The 16,352-nt window shown below is 36.7% G+C and overlaps 1 protein-coding gene and 1 pseudogene across 1 annotated transcript; both read right to left on the reverse strand.

Annotated features, from left to right (window-relative positions):
- Positions 1-4,439: 4,439 nt before the first annotated feature.
- Positions 4,440-7,012, reverse strand: NAP1L2 (nucleosome assembly protein 1 like 2). The gene has a single exon (XM_050776372.1). The coding sequence runs from the start codon at positions 6,604-6,606 to the stop codon at positions 5,221-5,223; it is 1,386 nt and encodes a 461-aa protein (XP_050632329.1). The 5' UTR covers positions 6,607-7,012; the 3' UTR covers positions 4,440-5,220.
- Positions 6,746-16,352, reverse strand: part of LOC126945815 (leucine-rich repeat flightless-interacting protein 2-like) — a 49,333-nt pseudogene continuing 39,726 nt past the window's right edge.

Raw genomic sequence — 16,352 nt, forward strand, 5'->3', positions numbered from 1 at the left:
TTTTTCTTTTTTTGAGATGGAGTTTCACTCTTGTTGCCCAGGCAGGAGTGCAATGGCACAATCTCGGCTCACTGCAACTTCCACCTCCTGGTTTCAAGTGATTCTTCTGCCTCAGCCTCCCGAGTAGCTAGGATTACAGGCATGCACCACCACGCCTGGCTAATTTTTGTATTTTTAGTAGAGATGGAGTTTCTTCATGTTGGTCAAGCTGGTCTCGAACTCCCGACCTCAGATGATCCACTCACCTCGGCCTCCCAAAGTGCTGGGATTACAGGCGTGAACCACCACGCCTGGCCTTGCACAGTTTTAATAAGCATAGAGGGAGTTTTAAATATTAAGCAAACTAGTAGCATCATTCAGTTTCACAGAAGGCAGCATAGTATGGTGAAAAGAGCACAAGCAGTAAGATCAGAGCTGAGTTCTCCCTTACTAGTTGGATGATACTGGCAAGTTACAACGCCTACATCTCAGATTTCTCATCTGAAGAATGGAGATAAGCATTCCTGTCCAAACTCACTCTACTGAGAACGTAATGCTGAAATGTTCTACAAACATCATGTTATAGTAAGAGTATGCAATTTTAATGCTTGAACATGAAACATAAATGCTTTGGATTGGATAACATAAGTCTTGGCAAGGAAAAGTTTTTCCATTCCTCTAAGCTATAAAATAAAAATTGCATCATCATAGTGGAGAAGAGAACTCATTACAAATCATTCAGTCTTCCCTTATTCATAAGATTGCTGACAAATTCTAGGTGATATTTTGGACAACAAAGATTATTATCTAAATATTATTTCTACTTACTGCCAGTACATTCTTCAGTGAAATATGGACATACGTGCACAGATGCGAGCATGCATACGCATACAGAATATCACTTTTTATTACCTCTTTTCACCTTGAAACCTGATGGAGAAATATTAAGTGACAAAGCACCACTGATATTGATTCCACCTGTTGGGAAACTCTCTACAAACTTCTCTGACTCGGATCATATTGTCCTGTGTGTTTGTGTGTGCATGCGTGTGTTTGTGCGTGAGTGTATGTGTATGTGAGAGAGAGAGAGCCGGCCAGGCGTGGTAGCTTACACCTGTAATCCAAGCACCTTGGAGGCTGAGGAGGGCAGATCACCTGAGTTCAGGCGTTCAAGACCAGCCTGGCCAACATGGTGAAACCCCATCTCTACTAAAAATACAAAAATTAGCAGGGCATGGTGGTGCATGCCTGTAATTCCAGCTACTCAGTAGGTTGAGGCAGGAGAATCACTTAAATCCGGGAGGCGGAGGTTGCAGTGAGCTGAGATTGCACCATTTGCACTCCAGCCTGGGCAACAAGAGTGAAACTCCACAAAAAAAAAAAAAAAAAAAAAAAAAAAGGGCCTACTAGTAAGTTAAGAGTGGAATATAACATTTAATAGAAATGTACGGTTACCTTTACCATTTTCGTCAAGTTGCTTTGTGAAATTTTTATTTCAGCACTAATCAAATAAAACAGGTAGGATAGCTTTTTTTCTCATGGCCAAGTGATACATTCAAATTGGGGTACAGAACCTTTTGTATAAGGTTTAAATTAACAGGTTCTCTATTTTACAGAGGCAGTGAACTACTGTTAGATAATCACATTATCTACTTTTTCTTCCAAATAAACCTACACTAGTAGTGACATGAAATTGCTCAGTAGGTGTCAGAACCAGTAATATTCACTTTATGTGCTCCACGTCTTGTGTACATGTACAGACATGTATTTATACATATCTGCCTTCCAAATGGTGTGTGCCTGTGGTCCCAGCTACTCAGGAGGCTGAGGTGCAAGGATTGCTTGGGCTTGGAAGGTCGAGGCTGTAGTGAGCCATGATCACACCACTGCACTCCAGTGTCCCCCTCCCAGAAAAGAATTTTGAGTATTTTATAGATACAAACTTAGTTATAAAAATAACAAAATACATACATCTGTATAGCATTTATGTGCCAAGCATATTTCTAAGCACATAAACTAGTTAATTCTTCCTAATAATTTTATGAGGTAGATGCACAATTATTACATTTTGACAGATATGAAAACAGAGATACATAAAGTAACTTGCACAAAGTCACCCAACTAACAGGTTGCAGAATTGGGATTTGAATCCAGGCAACCTGGCTTCAAAGACTAATCATTGTGAACTATAAGTTATCACGTATCCCAAAATGGAATTTTATTGTATATTTGTATTTCAGTGTATTCCCTAGGAATACCAAAATTCTAACAAGGCCCAACAGCCACCTCTATGACTTCTCCAGGCCAATATAGTGATCTTTTTTTTTTAAGACAAATATGAAGTGAACTAAGGTAAAACTTGATTTTTTTTGTCACACATAGGTTCTTAACCCTAGTACAGAACTGTATGGTATGTGGACTGAAGCTGGTGGCCTATCCTCAAAGCCTAAATTGTCTTTACACTAGTCTAAAACCAATTGAATGAACCTCCCTCCCACAACAAGCTGTGGGAGGGATGAGAGCCTCAAATTGTAACCCTAAGAAAAGGCCAACGAGAAAGAAAAATAAAGAACAGTTTCTGATCTCAGGAAGCTAGCCTGGCACTCACAGCTAGGCCAGGCTATTCTCCTATTGGACATAAACTATTTCATAGAATACAAACCATAGGGTAACTCTGGAACTGTAATAAAATGAGACAAAGCAAGACCACTTAATTTTGTCTAAGCAGAGACAAAAACAAGGTCAATGTGTCACCCACGACATACCAACACCTCCCCAACCCTGTCCAGGCTATCCTTGTTCTAGTCTCCCCTCCCTATGGATAAGATTTATTGAGCTACCAACCATAAAATTGCCCGCATTTTCTGTCAGCATCCGATCTAGAGTAAACCTTATTTTCCTTGGACCCACCACCAAATCTTACAACCCAGTGTTTTTTCTAACACCCACTTACTGATACATTCCATGGTTCCCTGAAGTATGTTCTCTCTCACTGCAGTGAAGAATAAACCCAACTTCTTCACCTATAGGTATATCCTTGCCTTTGACTAGAGGCCTCTGACATGACAGTTAGAGCAAAGGGGTCTGGCTTGCCCTCAGAGCAAACCCAGAAGCATCTTTACTATTCTATCTAATGAAGGTAAAAGAAAGGTATAGGAGAAACTGCAAAATGTCTGAGCCTCCTCTGTGAAATACCAGGAGTGATACACCCATGTCCTTGACTTTTTAATGCACAACAGTAGGCACAATTAAAAGTGGCCCAATCTCTGTGTGTGACAGGGCACTGGGGAGAGTCAATAATTTCACAGAGGTCAAGATTAATGGTGTTGAAAAGTGTTAAAATAAGTCTATACTTACCAGGCATACATTGAAAGTATCTCCTGATTTAAGTTTCCTTATAATAGTAAGTTGTCTGTTTCCCCATAGTTTCCTGTCAACTATTGCAACTGCAGAGAAAAACAGGGAACATCTACCCCATCTCTGGGAGGAAGATTTAGCATTAGAGGAGAGTCCTGTCCAGACAGGAAAAGGAAAGAAAAAGCTCATAATTCCCTCATTAGTTGATTGTAGAGGGGTATGAAACAGAAATATGAAAAGTTGGCACTGCTATAAACTTACCTCTCTGGGCCAAGATCTTTTGTTTAATAGTGGAAGAATAAGTCACAGACAGAACTTCTGTCCACTTTTGGTTTATACTTGTGCAAGATCACATCCATCCAACCACCTGGGATGGAAGAGTGGGTAGGCAGCAATAACGAGACAGAGTTAGCATTTTCTAGTTACTCTCAGTTCCCACGTGGCATGGAGGGGACCAAGAAGTTCTCTCTTGTACTAGAGGTATGAATGTGACCTTTTCAGAGTCTGCCAGAGGGAGAAGCACAGCCTCTGTTTCTACATGCAACAAAGGCAAAGTCAGCTCTGGGACGAGGGTCTGATCAATCACATCCCATTATCCTGAATCAGGGCACTCCACTCCCACTCCAGCCACAATTAATAATGTAATCCCATATATACCCAGATGACATTGTAGAAGGATAGGTAAGAAATATGAAATACAATCTAACACACACAGGAGCCTGTTATTTCTAAATGGTGCTTAAATTATTAAATAGCACTGAGATTACTGGATTGATTAGAATTGAGAATTTTGTTTCCCTGCAACCTTGTGTAGTGAAGGTAGACTCGAGATTATGAACAGCATAATTATAAACACTAAGAAAGATATACTTTCTTTGCACATTTTAGTATGGTCTTAGTAAATCTGCATGAGTGTATAAACATATGCAAACATAATTGTAGAAAATAAATCAAAATATTAACAGTGCTTATTTTGGGGTAGGTGGGTGGTATATGGATTTTGTGTTTAATTAATGAATTTTTTCAGTATTGCCCAAATGTCCCCCAATGAACATATTACTTTTGCAACAAGAAATAAATCAATTTTTAAACATGAGACACTCTGAAACTTTTATTCATTTTATTTTGCAGTGAAAGAACATGAAATATCTTTTCAAAATGGTAAAGTGATCACTTTCAATGAATGATTTAATAGGAAAAGAGAATTATACACTGTAATTATGGCTTACACAATTACACAGAACAATATGTGCAAACTTTTGAAAATACTATGACTAACACTTCACTGATAAACAGTAACCTCAATATAACTAAGTTTCATTATTTATCACAGATACATAAAATACAAGAGCGTATGAACAAGCCGTTATTAACAATAAATGTAGTTTTGCCTGAAATTCTTATCTATATGCAGGCCTCTTAAGCATTCGAGTTTTAAATTCTACTGCATTGTTATTGCAAAATGAAGCAGGCACAACAAAATTAAATCCACTAGCTAAAGAACTAAGTAAACAAAAATAGAAAAAGAAAAACAACAGCAAAAACCCTTGGGTTGCTTCCCAAGATTTTTTCCAAACAAATATTGATCTCACTTAGCATTTCTGATAGTTTCATAGCCACAGATGAATAGCTACATGACAAAAAGACTTCAGAAGGATGAAGCTACACAACACTATACTAGTGTTTTAAATCATTTACCACAGTGTACGTTTCTTTAAAACATTCTACTACTAAAATGCAAATTAATTAGTTTTTGAACTTTTCTTATATTTTTGAAACGTATGTTTTAACTGACACTACAAGAAAAGTACAGAATACAAGACTTCTTATACCTTGAGTAACTATATCTAGGGCAGTTAATTTCAGGGCCATATGTACTCTGCTCTAACGATCAATGTCTTCAACTAATGCCTCAAGGTTTTTGCAACAAGCTTTAACTTCCTCAATTGCAGCCATCCAATTATCATAAATAATTTTGTCATAAATTGCATCATTAACTTCTCTAACTACCCCCTCCTGCTGAGATTCAAGTGCATCACCTGAGAAAAATAATACTGATCTTGGAATTATGTAAGTACGTAAATTGTGACCAAGTAAAAAATCATCATTTCCATCCCTTCCATTTGAGGTGATTCCATGAGGAGAGAAAAAATTGAAAAATGAATCCTTGGGAAAATCTTCAGTTACAGTTCGGATCGTTCCCCAGATTCGATGTTTCTGTTTCTTCTTGATGGTTTTCAAAGTGACATTCTTTCCTTCATTCCAATCTATCTCACAGCCTGTGGAATACTCAATCGCAGTTCCCCTATAGGGATGGGGATCATAATATGCTAGCTTTGACTTCAGTACATAGGTCTTTGTCAACAACTCATTTTTGAAATATTCATTGGGTTTGAAGTGAAATTCTAGTGTGAAACTGAGGGGCTCGCCAGGATCTGAAAGCTTAACTTTAATATCTGTCAGGAGCTTCAGAATAGGCTCATCATATTTCTTAATCAAAGGAGTGAGTGTATCAACGTTTTTTAAAACAGTCAGCCAAAAATCAGGAATTCCCTTAGGATCCTCCTCTTCTTTATTCTCTTCTCCAGTAGCCTCAATGTCATCCTCATCCTCATCCTCCTCCTCCTCCTCCTCAACAGCATAATCATAATAATAGTCCTCATAACCATCATCCTCATCCACATACTCATGTACCATACCCTCCTCATTACCATACATCTCTTCATCACACATTTCCTCATCATCATAGTCCTCAGAGTCTGATTTATATTCACATTCCTCTTCTGTAGGTTCATAGATTGCATTGATGATCTGACGTCTTTTTTCCAGTAAGGGTTGGTACATTTCAGCAAACTTTCTTTCAATGTCATGAAATTCCCTCAGGAATTTGGATTCTAAATTGGCCGCTCTAGTTTGAAGCTTTTTAAGGGCTAACACACGGTACTTAACTTTCACAGGTAGACTTTCAACAAAGTCTGTATCTAAAACATAACCGATAAGTCCTTTTGGACGGTCTGGGTCTGAGTCCTTATCAGTATCTTCACCTTTTTTCCCATCTTCCCCGGACCCAGCCGCAGTATCTTCACCATTTTCCCCTTCTTCCCCGAGCCCAGCTGCGGCTTCTTCACCGCACTTCCCATCATCTCCAAGCCCAGCAGCGGCATCTTCACCGCGCTCCGGATGTTCCCCGGGCCCTTCCACCATTATCTGATTACCAGCCTCTTGCTGACTGGATTCTGACAGCTCCTTGTGGTTCGCTGACTCGGCCATTTTTTCAAAGGACCGTACACGCCTAAGGTGGCTACCACAGAGATCGGGAGACCAAACCTCTGCAGGAAAAGACTCACCGAAATATCAGAAGCGGCGGTGGTCGGACCTAGCAGTGGCGTCCGGACTGAGGGAACGACGATCAAGGCTGCCTCGGGGATAAAAGGTGGTGCTGAGGCTTTGAGAACCGGATTGAAGCAGTGGCGGCCTGGGCTGGGTGCAGAGGGCGGCGACGGCTGCGCTGACCGATCCTGCAGGAGAGAGCCAGAGACTGCAGAGAGCCGCAGTGGGCAGACCTCCTCCGCAAGCAGCTACTGCTGCAAGAAAAAAACGGTGCCGCAATATGATTACGCAGTTGTCACTTGCCTAAAATTTCTTGGTGCAAACAGATTGCTGCGTCACCTCCTTCCCTCCCACAACTCTGCTCTAATCTCATTTGCTGCAGTGTAGTGACTGACAAACCCAGAGCCAGTAAATTATTAGATCTATCAAGTTTTCAACTCTGCTCACCTTCCCAGACTCTCTAATATGGCTGATTCATCCACCTCCTCCTCGTCCTCTAACCCATCTCCCGTGGAGTTTTCTGGAATCCCATTGCGTTTATTAGTTCATTTCATCCAACTTTTAACCGATATTATACATTTATGCTTTCCAGAGAGCTCAGAGAAAATGTAACTAAAATATTGAACAATGAGAGAGGACAAGGCACCCACCCATCCTAAATCAATCTTTTTGATTTTAGATCGGGGATCTGGGGAGGGGAGAGATGGATGGTGGAAGAGCTGATAAACAAACGCTTCAAAGATTAAAAACACCAGGAATTAGCATTGATGGTCTTTAGGTGGTGTGTCAGTTATTTAAATATTCTATATTATGTTTGTCTGTATTTTTCACAACCTATACGATTTTAGATTGAAAAATTCTCGAAACATTTCCTGTGAGGAGAGGAGGAGGAAGTCCGATGGCAGTGGGGGCGAATGAGGACCTGTTATGAAAAACCAGTATGGTGTATACAACTACGTGGCAAGTAAACACACCAGACAATTCACCTCAATTAACCAGCTGCCTGGCTTATAAATAACCCCAGTTCCAATACTGACTTTCTGCTTCTCCTTAATGCTGGCTTTAATAGCCTTTAGAAATATACATATATATAAAAGTCAAAATGGAAAGTTATGTTTATTCTTAGAAATCATAACATTTGCTTGATGCTTTTGAGTTAATTGGAAATAATCTAAATCTCAGCATTAAAGAAATGGCTAAACTATTTGATAAGGCATTCATTGGGTGGAATGCTTTGCAGTAATTAAAATTTCCTCTCTATAGTAATCATTGGCGAGGTTTATTTTGTTCATATTTCTAATTTGGATCATTTATTAATTGAACAATTTTTAAAAATTTTAAGTGACTATTATTTTTCAGATTTAAAGAATAATTTGTTACTATCACAGATATTAAAACTGTTTACATACTGTTGTATTTATTTCTAGATTCTGTCAGTTTGTAGATAAATTTTTCCTTTTACTTATTTTATTCCTGTGTACTACATATCATTACAGTATTTACAAAATTAAATTTTGAGACTCATATCTCAGTCTGGTGATTCCATAGTTATGAGTCCCATCCATTCTAAGTTTCCCTTTTCTATTTCTGTAGTTGCAATATTCCTTGTAGTTTTCAGATAATAAATACTATTTATGCTCATTTTAGAAAATTTGGAAAGTGAGATAATTGTTAGAGTACCACAGAAATCACTAGAAGCCTCACAATCCATAGAGCACCAACGTGGACATTTTGGTCCTTTTCTTTCTAATTTGGTTATATATATATATGTTTGTGTTTAGGCTGGAGGTTTAGAAAAATAAAACTGGAATAAACGGTTTTACAAACTTTTCCCTCTTGTTAGTATATTGCAATATTTTTAAGCACTCTCCAAAATGCGATACATTATTTAAAATAAAATGTATTGTTATTTAAATATATTATGCAGTTAAACTATTAGAAAGGACAAAGAGAAAGTATTTTTATCTACTTTTAAGAATGAAGAGTCCTCAGAGTCATACAGGCATTCACAGAAACCACAAGGGAAATGCTCTGTTTTGTTACATAAAACAAAAAAGATATGACTGCAAAGGCATAGACAACAAAAGAAAACAGACAAATTGGACTTTTTCAAAATTAGAAGTTTGCATGCATCAAAAAATACTATCAACAGCTTTAAGAGACAATTTTTTTTGGAGAAAATATTTGCAAATCATATATATGATAATAAGAGATTAATATCTAAAATATATAAAAGACTTCTACAAATCAATAACCAAGAAAAGGAAAACACACCAATTCAAAAATGGCCAAAGGACTGGAATAAAGATTTCTACAAAGAAGAGAAACAAGTGGCCAGTAATGACGTCAAAATATGCTCAACATCACTAATTAGGGAAATGCAATTCAAAACCACAGTTACATACTACATTCATTAGGATAGCTATCATTAGAAAACATACACACACACATAGAAAATAAGTGTTGATGAAGACATGGAAAATTGAAACTCTTGTGCATTGCTGAGAATTGTAAAATGGTACAGCCATAATGGAAAACAGTATGGCAGTTCCTCAAAACATTAAACGTAGAATTACCATATAATTCAGCAATTCCACTTCTGGGTATATACCCAAAAAGTTGAAGGCAGGGTCTCAAACAAGTATTTGTATACCCTTGTTCATAGCAGCATTATTCACAATAAGCAAAAGTTAGAAACAGCCCAAAAGCCCATTGATGGATGAATGGATAATAAAATGTAATATATATGTGTATATATATAACATTTTTCATTATATATAATATGTATAACATATATGCATAACATATATATATAATGTGTATTATATAAATATATATATAATGAAAGGAATTTTTAAGCTTTAAAAGGAATGCAATTTTGACACATACAACAAGGTTGAACCTTGAAAACATTAAGTGAAAATGCCAGATAAAAAAGAACAAATATTGTATGATTCTACTTAAATTAGGTATCTAGAGCAGTCACATTCACAAAGACAGAAAGCAGAAACATGGTTTTCAGAGACTTGGGGTAGGGAGGAAAGGAAGTTATTGTTTAATGTGTATGGAGTTTCAGTTCAAGAAAAAGAAAATATTCTGGAGATATATGGTGATGATGGTTCACAACAGTGTAATTGTACTTAATGCTGCTGAACTGCAGACTTAAAAATAGGTAAAATAGTAAATATTATGTTATGTATGTTTTATCATAATATAAAGTGTAGAGAAAATTATTTTTAAAAACCATATTCAACATAGTACTGGAAGTCCTACCCAGAGCAATTCTGCAAGAGAAAGAAATAAAGGACGTACATATTGGAAAAAAAAGTTGCTAATTTATATCTTTGTTCACAGAAGACATTATCTTACGTTTAGAAGAACCTAAAGACTCCACAAAAAACTGTTAGAACTAACAAACAAATTAAGCAAAGTTGCATGAAGCAAAATCAACATACATAAATTAGTAGCATTTCTGTACACCAGCAGCAGGCAATTTTAAAAAATCAAGACAACAATCCCATTTACAATAGCTACAAGAAAATAATACAACATCTAGGAATAAATTTAACCAAAGAAGTGAAAGATCTGTGCAATAAAAACTATAAAAACACTAATGAAAGAGATGAAGAGAACCCCAAAATGGAAAGATATTCCATGCTTATGGATTAGAAGAATCAATATTGTTAAAATGTTTATATGACCCAAAGAAATCTACATATTCAATGCAATCTCTATCAAAATACCAATGACATTCTTCACAGAAACAGAAAACAGTATCCTAAAACTTTTATGAAACTACAAAAGATCCCAAATAGCCAAAATGATCCTGAGCAAAAAGAACAAAGCTGGAGGCATCACACTACCTGATGACAAAATGTACTTACTACAAAGCTGCATGGTACTGTCATAAATATAGACACAACAAACCAATGGAACCGAATAGAGAACCCAGAAATAAATCCACACTTTTACAGCCAACTCATTTGCAACAAAGGCACCAAAAACATACATTAGGGAAAGGACAGACTCTTCAATAAATGATGCTGGGAAAGCTGGATATTTGTATGAGAAAGAATAAAACTGGACCCCTATCTCTCACCATATACAGAAATCAAATAAAAAGGAACTAAAGACTTAAATGTAAGACCTGAAACTATGAAACTACTAGACAAAAGTGGGAAGAGGTTTTAGGACATTGGTCTGAGCAAAGATTTTATTTTTAAGCCCTCAAAAACACAGGCAACAAAAGCAAAAGTAGACAAATGGGAACACATTAAGCTAAAAAGCTTCTTCACAGGAAAGAAAACAAACAATAGGGTAAAGAGACAACTTACACAATGGGAAAAATATTTTCAAAATATCCATCTGACAAGGGAGTAATAACAGAATATATAAGAAACTCAAACAACTCAATAGAAAAAAAACCACATAATTTGATTAAAAAATAGCAAAAAATAAGAATACACATTTCTCAAAAGAAGATACATGAATGAATGGCCAGGGTATATGAAAAAAAATGCTCAATATTTCTAGTCATCAGGGAAATGCAAATCAAAACCACAATGAGATATAATCTCATCCCAGTTAAAATAACTATTATAAAAAAATACATAAATAGCAAATGCTGGCAAGGATGCAAAGAAAAGGAAACTCATATACCCTGTTGAAGGGAATGTAAATTAGTACAGCCACTATGGAAAACAGTATGAACATTTCTCAAAAAGCTTAAAATAGAACTACCATATGGTCCAGCAATCCTACTGCTGGGTACATGTCCAAAAGAAAGAATATCTGTATATTGAAAAGATCTCTGCATTCTCATGTTTATTGTAGCACTATTAACGAGACCCAAGATATGGAATCAACCCATGTCCATCAATAAAAGATAAAGAAAATATGACACATGCACACAAAGGAATATAATTCAGCTATAAAAAGAATGAAATTCTGTTATTTGCAACAACAGGGGAGGAACTGCAGAACATTACATTAAGTGAAATAAGCCAGGCACAGTAAGATGAGTATCACATGTTCTCACTAATATGTGGGAACTAAAAAACTCATCTCATGCATGTAGTGAATAGAATAGTGATTATCAGGCTGGGAAGGGTAGAGTGCAGGGAAATGTTAATTAATGGGTACCAAAATACAGTTAGATAGAAGGAATTAGTTCTAGTGTTCAACCACACAGTAGGGTGACTACTACTAGTAATTTGTTGTATATTTCAATATTGCTATAAAAGAAGATTTTGAATGTTCCCAACACAAAGAAATGATAAATACTTATTATTTATCAGATGATGGATGTCCTAATTATCCTGATTTGACCAATACACATTTTGTGCATGTATCAAAATATTACATGTATCCCATAGATATTTACAATTATTATGAATCAACAAAAAAAATTTTTTAAGAAGAAACCCTGGCCAGATGCAGTGGCTCACACCCATGATTCCAACACTATGGTGGGCCAATGTGAGAGGGGCACTTGAGCCCAGGAGTTTGAAGTCGGCCTGGGAAACATAGTGAGACCTCCATCTATACAAAAAAGTAAAAAATAAAAAATAGCCAGGCATGTTGGTACACACCTGCGGTCCCAGCTACAGTGAAGGCTTAGGTAGGAAGATTGTTTGAGCCCAGGATGCCAAGACTGCAGTGAGCCACGATTGTGCCACTGCACTCCAGCCTGAGTGACAGCGAGACCTATCTCAAAAAAATAAAAAGGTCCCATCAGTATATGCTTGGCAAAAAATAGATGTTCAATAAATTTTTAGCAAATGAGTAAATAAATTTAAAAAACCCAAACCAAGAAGCAAAAAACATAAATAACATCTTAAGTAAAATGAGACCTAAGAAAAATGGGTGAAATATAGATACCTCAAACACATATATAGATACAAAACTAATAAATCATTAATATATAAAGAAAATTGTCAATGGCTAAAATTAAAATGTCTAACAATTCAAAATTTTGGCAAAGATGTAGAGCAATTTGGACTCTTAGATATTGCTAATGGGAGTGTAAACTGATATAAAAACTTTAAAAATTGTTTGGCAGTATCTACTAAATCTAAACACATGCCTCCCCTAGGATGCAGCAATGACCTGCTTATGTAAATACACAAAAAGGCTTGTACAATAATGTTCATGTCAGTTTTATTTGTTTTTAAAATAATTCTACTTGGGCTTATTTTGTGTATCACGTAATGCACCCATTTCAAGTGCATGAATGAATGATTTTTAAAATTATATTTACTAATTGGAGGCAGAGCAAGATGGCTAAATAGAACTCTCTAGCAATCATTTCTCCCATGGGAACATTAAACTGAATAACTTTCCATGCATAAAATACCTTCATAAGAAGTAAAAAATCAAATGAGATATCAGAGTTTCTGGTTTTAGCATAATAAAGAGAAAAGAAGCATTGAAGAGGGAAAGAAGAACAGTCTTGCGTTGCTTACACCCCCATCCCAATCCCAGGCAGTGCAGCCCAGAGAGAGAAGCTGTACACCCTAGGGAGGGAGAGAAAAGTGAGTGTGGGACTTTGCAGTGGAACTCAGTGCTGCCCTATCTCATAGTGTCACAGTGGAACACAACACCAGACAGATTTCCACAGGTTCTCCTGGAGAGAGCATTTAAACCAGTTCTGGCCCAGAGGTGAATCTACTGCCCTGGTGGGAGGAGTTAAAGTCCTGGCCCACTTTATGACTGGCTAACTACAGTGGCCTTAGGCCTCAAATAAATTTCAGTGGCAACCAGGTAACTAGTGACTGAGATCCTTGGGCAAGCCTAAGTGTGGTTCTGCACTGGTCTTGGAGGCTGTAGACTTGGGATGTGACCCAGCATGACACAAGCGGTGGCAACCAAGGGAGTGCCTGCATCACCTCTCTCCCACCTCCAGACAAGTAATGACAATAGTAAGTCTTTACTTATCAACAATAACATTAAACATTGAAATTTAAAATTTTTCAAATAAAAAACATAGTTTCTGAATGGATAACAATCCAGACTCAACTGTATGCTGTCTGCAAGAAACTCATTTTACTTAATCTATAAAGACAAACATAGACTTAAAATGAAGGGATAGAAAAAGATACTTTATGCAAATATAAACCATAAAAGAACAAGAATAGCTGTATTTATATCAGATAAAACAGATTTTAAGTCAAAAACTGTAAAAAGAGAAAAAGAAACTCATTATATTATATAATGATAAAGAGGTCAATTCAGCAAGAGGATATAACAATTGTAAACATACATGTGACGAATATTGTAGCACCCAAACATATAAGCAAATATTAATATATCTAAAGGGAGAGATATATTGCAATATGATAATAGCAGGACACTTCAAAACTTCAGTTTCAGTAATGGACCTATCATCCAGACAGATAATCAACAAACATTGGACTTAATCTGCATTATAGACCAAGTGAATGTAATAGATATTTACAGAATATTACATTCAATAGCTGCAGAATTCACATTCTTTTTAACAGCACATGAAACAACCTCCAGGATGTACCATATGTTAGGCCACAAAAATTGTCCCATCAAATTTTTAAAAAGTCCAAATCATATCAAGTATATTTTTCTGATTACAAGGAAATAAAACTAGAACTCAATAACAAGTGGAGCTTTGGAAACTATACAAATACATGGAAATTAAACAACATGCTCCTGAATGACCAATAGGTCAATAAAGAAATTAAGAAGAAAAATTTAAATTTTATTGATACAAATGGCAATGGAAATGCAACACACAAAAACCTATGGAATACAATAAAAGCAATACTAACAGATAGCCTAATAATGCATCTTAAAGAACTAGAAAAGCAAGAACAAACCAAACTCAAAATTTGTAGAAGAAAAAATAAAAATCAGAGCAGAAATGACTAAAACTGAGACTAAATTAAATTTACCAAGTTGTACAATTAAAACCATGAATCAGTTTTAGAACACTTTCATCATCTCAATATTATCTTTCATAAATAATTACTGTTACACTTCTTACTCATGCTATAGGTACCACTAATTCACTTTTTGTCTTATAGCTTTGCCTTTGTGGGTATTTCTTATAAATAAAATTATACAACATGTTATCTTTTTTTTTCACTGACTAATCTGGGACTCTTTTTCATCTTTACTTTTTTAAAAATTATACTTTAATTTCTATGGTACATGTGCAGAATGTGCAGATTTGTCATATAGGTATACATGTGCCATGTTGGCTTGCTGCACCCATCAACTTGTCATTTACATTAGGTATTTCTCCAAATGCTATCTCTCCCACAGCCCCCCAACCCCCCACAGGCCCTGGGGTGTGATATTCTCTGCCCTGTGTCCATGTGTTCGCATTGTTCAACTCCTACTTATGAGTGAGAACATCCGGTGTTTGGTTTTCTGTCCTTGTGATAGTTCACAGAGAATGATGATTTCCACCTTCATCCATGTCCCTGCAAAAGACATGAACCCACCCTTTTTTATAGCTGCATAGTATTCCGTAGTGCATATGTGCCACAATTTCTTAATCCAGTCTTTCATTGATGGAAATTTTTGTTGGATCCAAGACATTACTATTGGGAATAGTGCCGCAATAAACATACTTGTGCATGTGTCTTTATAGTAGCATGATTTATAAACCTTTGGGTGTATACCCAGTAATGGGATCACTGGGTCAAATGGTATTTCCAGTTACAGATCCTTGAGGAATTGTCACACTGTCTTCTAATTTACACTCCCACGAACAGAGTAAAAGTGTTCCTATTTCTCCACATCCTCTCCAGCATCTATTGTTTCCTGACATTTTAATGACCGCCATTCTAACTGGTGTGAGATGGTATCTCATTGTGGTTTTGATTTGCATTTCTCTTTTTTTTTTTTTTTTTTGAGACGGAGTCTGGCTCTGTCATCCAGGCGGGAGTGCAGTGGCCAGATCTCAGCTCACTGCAAGCTCCGCCTCCCGGGTTTACGCCATTCTCCTGCCTCAGCCTCCCGAGTAGCTGGGACTACAGGCGCCCGCCACCTCACCTGGCTAGTTTTTTGTATTTTTTTAGTAGAGACGGGGTTTCACCATGTTAGCCAGGATGGTCTCGATCTCCTGACCTCGTGATTCGCCCGTCTCGGCCTCCCAAAGTGCTGGGATTACAGGCTTGAGCCACCGCGCCCGGCCAAGATTTGCATTTCTCTAACAGCCAGTGATGATGAGCATTTTTTCATACATTTGTTGGTTGCATAAATGTCTTCTTTTGAGAAGTGTCTGTTCATATCCTTTGCCCACTTTTTGATGGGGTTGTTTGTTTTTTCTTGTAAATTTGTTTAAGTTCTTTGTAGATTCTGGATATTAGCCCTTTGTCAGATGGGTAGATTGCAATCATTTTCTCCCATTCTATAGGCTGCCTGTTCACTCTGATGATAGTTTCTTTTGCTGTGCAGAAGCTCTTTGAATTAATTAGATCCCTTTTGTTGATTTTGGCTTATGTTGCCATTGCTTTTGGTGTTTTAGTCATGAAGTCTTTGCCCATGCCTATGTCCTGAATGATACTTCCTGGGTTTTCTTCTAGCATTTTTATCGTTTTAGGTCTTAACATTTAAGTGTTTAATCCATCATGAATTAATTTTTGTATAAGGAGTAAAGAAGGGATCCAGTTTCAGCTTTCAACATATGGCTAGCCAGTTTTCCC

The sequence above is a fragment of the Macaca thibetana genome, chromosome X (genome assembly GCF_024542745.1).
Source record: "Macaca thibetana thibetana isolate TM-01 chromosome X, ASM2454274v1, whole genome shotgun sequence".
Classification (NCBI taxonomy): Eukaryota; Metazoa; Chordata; class Mammalia; order Primates; family Cercopithecidae; genus Macaca; species Macaca thibetana.